Source organism: Macrobrachium nipponense, chromosome 3 (assembly GCF_015104395.2).
Source record: "Macrobrachium nipponense isolate FS-2020 chromosome 3, ASM1510439v2, whole genome shotgun sequence".
Lineage (NCBI taxonomy): Eukaryota > Metazoa > Arthropoda > Malacostraca > Decapoda > Palaemonidae > Macrobrachium > Macrobrachium nipponense.
Window position 1 is genome coordinate 51,489,289 of NC_087202.1, and position 9,936 is coordinate 51,499,224.

Here is a 9,936-nt window from a genome sequence, read left to right on the forward strand (position 1 = left end):
GCATTTATTCATTTTCTTATTGAAGTGTGTGTTTTTATTTTATATTCTCTGTGATTAATACTTTTTGCAATTTTGGCATTTTCCACATTTTTCTGTGTTTTCATTTGCATTCACAATTTAATTAACTTAAGTTATTTTCATTACTTAATTGTTGCACATGTAATTGAATTTAACACTTGTGAATTAATTTGCACTTAGAATTCTTTTCAAGTTTTATTGTTGTTTAGCACTTGTGAATTAATTTCCAAATTTTAAGTATTGCCTAACACTTTTGAATTTTGATTGAATTAATTTTCTTGAATTTTGTGATAGATTAATTTTGATTTAATTTTACTTAATTGATTCAAGAATTAATTAAAGTTTACTTTGCTTTCAAGTAACAGTAATTTTCCCTGATATTGTGAATTTCACTTATAAATTTTGAGTTGGGTAATAAATTTTTGTATTTAAAATTTTTATAAGTATTTAATTTCTAACCAGTATATTTGCATATGATTATATTTAGCTTAGGTAGAAACATAGAGTGGTAATTGATCTGTTTTCCTTCAATTTATTTGAAGTGACTTAGAACCAGGGAAGTACTTAGACTTCTGAAATCAGGGAAATACTTAGACTTTTAAAGTTGTTCATGGAGTGATGCCCTTTGATTAATTTGATTACTTACAATATTAACTGCACACCTGTTTTGATGAACTTAGTCTGATTTTCTGCAATACTGGTAAGTTGTTAAGGGATCACAGTTGCCTTTAGAGTATTCAGTCGTTTAGTAGCTGTGATGAGGGTTCAGGTGTCTGGCTGTTGTGAGGTAACAATTAATGAATGGTAAGTGTAGTAACCAGATACTTGGCACTTTGTCACAATATATATATATATATATATATGTATATATATATTTATATATATATATATATATATATATATATATATATATATATATATATATATATATAATGTAGAGATGTGAAGACTGAAGAAGCGAGGAGTACGTGTTAGTTCAAGGATTGCATGGGAATAGTGAGTGCGCGGGAAAAAGAAGTCAAGAGAATATAGTTCAGGAATGAGATGAAAAAAGAAAATCTTATTGGTAGAGTACGAATCTATGCATGGCTGGGTTTGGAGAACATGGAAGCACAGTTGTGCCAGGTGATTTAAATGCAGAAGTAGATTGCAATAAAGTGATGGCCTTTTTGGTAAGTTTGTATGGTGTTTTTACGTTGCATGAAACCAGTTGTTGTTCAACTAGGTTTTTGGTAAGTAGGTATAGAGTTCCTGGAGAATGGAGTCTTGATTATTTGAAATATTGGTTTTCAATGGACTCTCATAAGCAAACTTGGAAAATCAAATTACTTTGATCTGTTGATTTTTTAATACAAAAGAGATGTATAAATAAACTTTTTACAGAAAACTTAAAATTATTATAGATATAACAAAATGATAAATAATAAATAATTACATATCATACAAAAATATTCTAAAAGAAGCTCTTTATTGAGAGTTATTCCTGACTAGGAAGAAAAAAACACCTCATAATTGGCCCTAGTTAATTTTTGGTTGACTAATCATATATTAGTGTGATATGATTAGATGGAATCACAGAGTTAAATGACTTGGTATATATATACACAATATATGCATATGCGCAGTGTTTAATTAAATATTACCATAGAAATAATGAAATAATTTCCTCTTTGTGACAATCTAGCATGCGCAGAAAATGTTTAAACGTTATTGCATCAAGAGTGCCCTTAGAATTAAGTACTGTACCTTCGTTACGATAACTTTTTTTTTCTTATCAAGCACATAGATCATTAATCTCTGGAGCGAGATTCGAATTTGAGCAATGGTACCTACATACGTACAAACATGCATGCATACCTTGTTCTGACCACGCATAAGTATTAACTGTTTTAAATACTTTCATGTGCCCTAGAAGGGACAGGAACCTGGTATTTAGCTGAGCAGTGTTTGTAGATAAAACAGAAATCACAGATTCATTAAGCATCCAAGTTTCCTTTCACACCCTTCTTATGCATGGAGTTGATCGTAATTGTCAACTAAACTCGTAAAACACACAGACTTATGATCCTGACTGAAAGTAAGTTTGTCTCTTCACGACTAATCAGGGCAGTTCATTTGCTAAATTCATTCTTAGGCGAGATGATGAAGGCGTAGTAGACAACAAACCGCCGTCAAGATTCAAATGGAGGGCATCCAGCAAGTGCAAAATCTTGTCGAGTGTCTTTTGTGTTTCTTCTTCTTTGCTAATGATATCCTGGTGACATCTTTGTGACACGGAATCCCCGTTTGTTTTCCCTGTAGCGAGAGCAGCTTCAATTATTTCTGCTGGAATCCTATATTTTCCAAATCTCTTAAAGCGCATCTTATTTAAAGAAATATCCAGCGTTGGTTTGATAGTAAGTATGTTCCCTAAACATTTTATGAGGCGGCGAGGAAACAGCCTGGACTGTCTGAGGAAGAAGAGCAGATTCTCGAGTGACTCAAGAAATGAGGCTTGTTTTGACAGCCTTTCTATCTTCCCATAGAATTCCAGATTCGAGATGTCATTTACAGCAACACCGATCAGGAGGTTTATCATCAATATGGACACCAAGAATATAAATACCACCAACAATATGAAACTGATGGCAGGAGTCTTATCATCGACGAGACTCGTATAATCAATTTCACCAACCATCATCATGAGCACTTTCACGATACTACGTCCAAATGACGAAAACGAATCATTCATGTAGAAGAGTACCAGGAAACAAATAGCAAATCCCACCAGTAGAGTCACAAAGGCCATCATGAAGCGCAGCATCGATTTTGCGATCCGTGTGAACATCAGCGTGTAAACACCTAGGGCAGGGAACCGACCAAAAAGCATCATCAGTTCCACCCACCCGAAAAAGGCAGACGTTGCAGCTATGTGACGTTGGAAGGAGACGCTACTTGTTTTGCTGGCCAATTCATCAGTGGTATTGCCGATGTCAACTAAGGTAACATTGGAGATGCTGAAGGAACCGCACTCCTGAGAATCCAGATGTGACATTGCCACTGGTGTGAAAACAACAAAAGCTGATGAAATGAGGGAAACAAATTTGGTTAGAGACTCCCAGTGTTTCAGGATCTTCTTGGGATTACTTAGCGTGATAATCACTTCTGGAACGAGAAGAAACATGTACATTAAGATATGAAGAAAACGGAACACCCAGATGTTCACTAAACACCTAGAAGACGCCATCGGATCCCTTCTAAATGTAGAAATGATGTAGAAGGAGTGCATCAAAAGGAAGGTGAAGAAAGTGAAGAGATTGGCATAAAAGAAGATTTTGATTCTGTTCCATTTTCTAAACAAGAAGCTTTCAACCAGTGGATGCTTGAGAAGCGTTTCACTCTCGCTGCTACTATTCAGATCAGAGATGATCGAACTCTGGAAGCAGTGCTTGGGGTCCTCTACAGGTGCAAGAAGAGAGGAGTAATCGAATGAGATACGAAAATCAGGATCATGTTGTGCCTTGTCTGACAGAGTGATGCTCTTATCGAGGGTGTGCTTTAAAAGTTCATGTGCAGACGGAATGTAATCTAAAATCAGAGAACATCTAGTGATGCCATCCTTGTCCTTTCGTGTTAAGTGATCGCCATTACTCAGTAGGAGTTCACAACAATCGAGTGAACTACTTCGCAACGCATAATCAAATGGTTCGTTGCCTTCATCATCAGCTTTAGTGACAAAATCATATAGGTTGCCAGTGCTCAGCAAACTTCTTAAACAAGAAGCATTGCCGCTGCGGCAAGCAGCATGCAGTAAGGATTGCTTTCGACTAGTTAACACTCTTGGATCAGCCCCCAACATCAAAAGAAATTGCAGTGCTTTGTCTTGGCCAGTTCGTGCTGCTAAATATAAAGGCGATTCATTCTGGTGGTTTAAACTATTCACGTTGACCCCTTCCTCAAACAACATCCTTATTATTTTCTCTACAGCACCATCTTCATTCTCTAGTCGTGATAATGCTGCATGCATTATGCTATTACCCTTGTTATCTGTGGCATCCAGTAATTCTTGGCAAATTTTCTCATCGAGTAACTTGCTTAGGATTCTATCATTTGAAGATTTTGCCGCCAAGTGCAGCACAGTTCGCTGAGTACTGTCACAGAGTGCAAGATCCGGCTTGGTCTCAAGAATAAGACAAGTGGAAACTTCATCGCCTTGCCGAATTGCAATGTGCAACGCTGTTTCTGCTATATCTATGGATGCATCTCGAGGGTTGTTCTTCAGATCAGGCGAGGAGCCATGTTGCAGCAGCGCCTGCACACCTTCGTGCCATTTCTCAGCCACTGCAATGTGCAGCGCCGTGTTTCCTACACCATCCAACTGATTTATCTGTTGTGAAGAAACAGAACAGGAGATGCGGTTAATAAGAAAGCATAACGAAATGTTCATGCTATATGATGCATACAAGTAAACAAAGAAAAGCAGAGTACAGTTTTAGCAACAAACAAGCTCTTACCAATGGTTTACGCGCTAGAATAGTTTTCAGTATTTGTATATTCTTGAAGTGGCAAGCAACATGTAGTGGGGTCAAACCTCCACACTTGGTTTTATTAATTGAGTCCAGGTCATCTAGATGCTTCTCTAGAGCATCAATGTCAGACTGCTGAAGAGCCTATAAAAAGAAAGGGAAAATTAAGATGAATTAAAAATCGTGGATGATTATAACAAAAATCATATCATAAATTTTATCTATTTGCTGCTCTATTTGGCTTTCACTGTATATGATTCTTGAAAGTGGCAAAAATTCAGTCACTTCAAATTTCACTAACTTGGCGAACAAATTTTATTATCTGCCATCGCGAACTGGGAATGTTTAACTTGACAGACCTGTCAGGGAAGGTCATATTGATTTTTCTATGCTCTGGAGATATAAAAGGTAATTCAAAACTGACGAAAATTTACAGGAGAGCAAACTATATATTATAAAAAAAATAGTAAATATACGCAATTATGTACGTATGTTTACAAACATAATCGCAGAAGGGAAACGAGTATCCTAGTCCCTGTAATTAAATCCAATAAAAATATCTAAACATTGTTCTGGTACCGAACAATTACAAGTACCATGCTGGTCGAGAAAGGCTTTGCCTGATGAATACAACAAAGGAAACGAAAATCATCTTAATGACATGAATAGAAGTGAACGGAATTTGGTCAAGAAAGTCTATGACTAATCTAATCTCATGGTACTCGCACCACCAATGTCAGGGTCACGTTTCGATTCTCTAGGGGGGAAAGGGGGTGGTCAACCAATTTAGGCAGGTTCCTTTACAATCTACTTAGTTTCCACTGTCTTCAGCAGTGAGCTATGTATCTGAAGGTTAGCCGACTGTGGTAGGTCACCAGCACGGTAGAGAAGAGTATTGAGCTAGCAACCTCACTTTAAAAATGATAGCCGAGATACGAAAGGACAACGCTGTCTTTTGGAGCCTTCCTCACTGATGGAATATATATATATATATATATATATATATATATATATATATATATATATATATATATATATGAATGAATTTTATCATATCATCGTGATTCATATACAAGCATTAAACTACAAATGTCCTTTAATATCTAATTCGCTCTACCTCGGAAATAATATATTTTCATATATGTTAACCGAAGGGGAATTTTTTAGTTGATAAGAAGTTCGTCGTCTCGTGGGACCGAACCAGCGAAAGACCAGAACTTAGACTGCAGTGACTCGCCTTAAACCACAAGGAGAGTCACTGCAGTCTTTTGAGTTCTGGTGTTTCGCTGGTTCGGTCCTACGAGACGACGAACTTCTTATCAACTAAAAAATTCCCCTTCGGTTAACATATATGAAAATATATTATTTCCGAGGTAGAACGAATTGGATAAAAAAACCTTTGTAGCTTAGTGGTCATAGAGTGTATGTATGTATGTATATATATATATTATATATATATATATATATATATATATATATATATATATATGCTAGATGGAACTAATGACACATCAGCACGTGTTTCACAGGAATACATTTCTGATCACAACGAGACCGAACCCCAGCCTTTCAAATGAGCCCTGGTCTTTCATTCGAGCATCGTGGTTCGGTCCTGTTGTGAGCCAGAAATATATATATATATATATATATATATATATATATATATATATATATATATATATATATATATATATATATATATATATGTATGTATGTGTGTGTGTATGTATGTTTTATAAATTGTAAATACTTACAGAGAAAACTGGAGGGATTTCCGTATTTGCATCTATGTCGTCGCTCAAAGACTCGAGCGACTTGGAGTTCTCTCTGGTGTAACGCCCCACCTGCACATCTCGCAGTTCTTGCTCATCCGTGTACTCCCCAAGGTCCCTGGAAAATTCAGAATATATTAGTATTATGATTATTATTATTATTCAAGAGATAAACCGTATTCTAATGGAGAAAGCCCACAGGGGACATTGACTTGAAATTCAAGCTTCAAAGAATATGATGTTCATTAGGACGAGGCAACAGAAGGCAATGGGAAGTACAGAAAGAAGAGAACACTTATGAAAAAAGAAAAATGAAAAAAAAAGATAAAAATGTAAGATAAGAGAATAATTAAAATGGTAGGAGTATTAGCGTAGTGCATCTTCGCGTGAACTTTTGAATCCTCAGGGAACCTGTTCCACAGCCCAGCGGTGTGAGGAACTGGAACTGAGAAGTTCCACATCGAGACATTTATTGCATATTGGTGTTGCTGTTCAGCGAATCTGGTTGCTCTCGGCAGGAAAGGGGAATCAGGGATTGTGAATGTGAGATCTCTGCTAAAATTGTTTCTGAAAAATGAACAAACAAGAGACCATCCGTCGATGGTCCGTCATAACTGCCATGACGAATTCTTGAGAATTCAGACTAATTAAAAGATGGGAAATTTAAATAATGGAAAGTTGAGAAAACTCGGAATCATGTAGAGAATTGAGAATTTTTCTTTTCAAGTAGATCTTTTAGTTAATTTCGAAATAACTTTTGTGTAAATAAAAATGTAAGCTAAAACTCAAGAAGTAGAATCAGTATATATAGCCTACTGAAAACCACGAAAGAAATATTACAAATATAATAGTCAAGTAGAAAGCTTTGAATAAATGCGTACGTATGAAATGGTACTCAGAGAGAGAGAGAGCGAGCTTACCTTTGAATCCAGGGGAGGGAGTTCCATATCCTGCCGAACATATTCTCATATACGAATTAACCACCTGCGGAAAAGAAAGCAGCGATTACACATGATAAAAGCCAATTACTATTAAAAAGTGCAATTACTTCATATTTAGAATTACTCATACTATTGCCGTTCCTAAACATATTGTATAGTTGCTACTGTTATCATACTGATAACCCTACTACTACTCCTACTATCATAAATCATGGACTATTACTGAAGTTGATGCTGCTACACTTGTTGTTACAGCTGAGCTAAATAAATTTGCTACTTTAAGAATTATTAGACGCTAATAGGTACCTAAATACATAAGCATTTTAGTAGCAATAATCTCACACACACACATACATGGGCACCTGCCAGTTACAAAGGATGGAAAATGATGTAAAGAGAAGCCGACATTGGAAAAAATAACTTTGGCCTGAGAAACGAGAGTATAATTTTCCTTTACGGCTTGGTCTTGTATTTTCGTAAGCCATATCAATATATCAATACATACATACACACACACACACACATATATATATATATATATATATATATATATATATATATATAATATAATATATATGTGTGTGTGTGTGTGTGTATGTATATGTATGTACGTACATAACTACACACACACATACCTAAGCGTGCAAGGAACGGGAGATTCAGTAAAGGAAAATATGAATTTTATAATCAAGTTACACATGAGATATGTCAGCCCGAGCTGTTTTATATCAATCATGAAATGCCAACTTGCCTTTATTAATAGTTTCACCAATCAAACGAACATCTTCGTCAACCAAGTGTTCCTGACTCAGGCATTACAACCTTTTTTCCTCCTTCCCATTTCTTTTCTTAGTTTCCTCTGGGCCTGGGATATAGAAGGACAATACTTTATAATGCATATCTAACCCTTATGAAACGAACGATTTCATCAATTCCGTAAAGGCGAAAATTATATTATTTTGGCCAAGACAGACATTCTTTACGTTTACGTGTCTTGCTGATGTCAAAAGGGGAAGAAACTTGATGCCTCATCTAATTTAGGCCTAATCGGCACGAGGAATCAAAGGGGAAGGAAAATGGGGTGGAGTTTCATGCAAAAGGAACATAAAGACTTGCCTCCGGGAAAAACTGGAGAGAGAGAGAGTGTTTGCTATTCTATCTCTACCCTTCTTCGTCGGTCATTTTAGTAGTAAGTTTTGATTATGAAGACTTTGGGAACTGTGAAATCACCATGAAATGGCAAAATCACTTCTCAGTAAATGCAAAAGAAGAAAGAAAGAAATCGCCTTCAATAATCTAATTTTTATAATTATATCTACTCTTTTATTTAATTTTGCTGTCAAGTTCTGTGTATTTCCCTTAAAAACATACAATTCGGACCTGATGTAACTCCCCTGGAATGAAAGGTTTGGTATTATACTAAGGTCAAGTTAGGTTAGGTGAAGTGAATTTGGTACGTCGGCTGCGCGCAGATTTCCTTCGTTACCCTAAATGCCTTCTAGCTTTGACTTTCAAAAAAACTTCTATCTAACAAACTTTGTACAACTTATTCAAACATTATGTAACGTCACAATTATGGTGAAAATTCATATGATTTTCAAATGATCAAGAGATGGAATACTTTTTTCAAAAAGGCTTGGTGAAAATTTGCCATCCTAGCCTACTCTCTCTCTCTCTCTCTCCTTGAATACACACAGCCCATAAGCTATCAAGGTTTTTGCCTGGTAATGTACATCATCTACTCAAGAACGCCATAAGCTTTTTCACTTTAATGTACAATATATACTAAAATTTCCATTAGAGCTATATGATAATTGTTAACATAAAGAGTATGTATACTACGATGAGTGTCGATATGTTTTCACTTAATGCGCGCTCACACTTCCACATAAACACGATAACAGGGTACATTAATATACGAGTCTGCATGGATATTCATCAGTGGAGGTTTAATGGGGGAGGGGGGGGGGGTGGGAGGAAGGACCTGGTCACGTGCCCCCCATGGATATAAATAATAGAACACTATTTTCTTTCAATAAATCCTTATTAGGTAGTAGCAAAAATTTGCTTAGTTAATGATTAACCATTATTTCAAAAACCAACAATAATTGTACAAAAAAAAAAAAAAAAAAAAAAACTAGGCACTGTTACTGTGTATGTGTGTTTATGCATATAAAATATTGATATACGTACATATATATACATGACACAGACACACCACACACACACATATGTATAACTGAATCACGAAAGTTAGGAACGTGATAAATCCATAGATATATATATATATTATAATCCTACGTGCCTAAGTGCATCCATATGAAATATTTCTAGATCCGGGACTGGTATTCATGTGCACGTATGAAAATATGAACACCTATGTATAGTCTATACGGATGTCAAATATACTTACACCTTAATAATTCGTTGGTATCGCCCTCTCACAAAATGTGCTCAACAGAAATTCACATCACTGACAAATCACTTTACTGTCACTAAGAGTGATCCAGCCTTCCCAAATCGACACTAATTAGACACTTTGAAATGACGGAACTTCCTGATCGCACTAACATACACAACTCGTGGTATGCTTCTGAATCAAGACGATTCTTCCGGACGCAGTTTTGTCAGCAGAACAGCACACGTTCACGGAGGAAGTAAGTCACTTACGTAATGAGCTGTCAGGAGGCATGCAAGCTT

General features: G+C 36.0%; 1 protein-coding gene across 2 annotated transcripts in view; it reads right to left on the reverse strand.

Annotated features, from left to right (window-relative positions):
* Positions 1–1,373: 1,373 nt before the first annotated feature.
* LOC135221769 (transient receptor potential channel pyrexia-like) overlaps positions 1,374–9,936 on the reverse strand; it is a 10,336-nt gene continuing 1,773 nt past the window's right edge. The window contains exons 1-5 of one of the 2 annotated variants that reach the window (XM_064259588.1): positions 9,650–9,936; positions 7,216–7,279; positions 6,278–6,413; positions 4,512–4,667; positions 1,375–4,384 (exon numbers count right to left, since the gene is read on the reverse strand). The exon at positions 9,650–9,936 is cut by the window's right edge and continues 314 nt beyond it. In XM_064259588.1, the coding sequence (XP_064115658.1) occupies positions 2,120–4,384; positions 4,512–4,667; positions 6,278–6,413; positions 7,216–7,256 (2,598 nt within the window). In that variant the 5' untranslated portion in view covers positions 7,257–7,279; positions 9,650–9,936 and the 3' untranslated portion in view covers positions 1,375–2,119. Of the gene's footprint in view, positions 4,385–4,511; positions 4,668–6,277; positions 6,414–7,215; positions 7,280–9,649 lie in introns of both variants that reach the window. The other variant, XM_064259589.1, reaches the window with a different exon arrangement.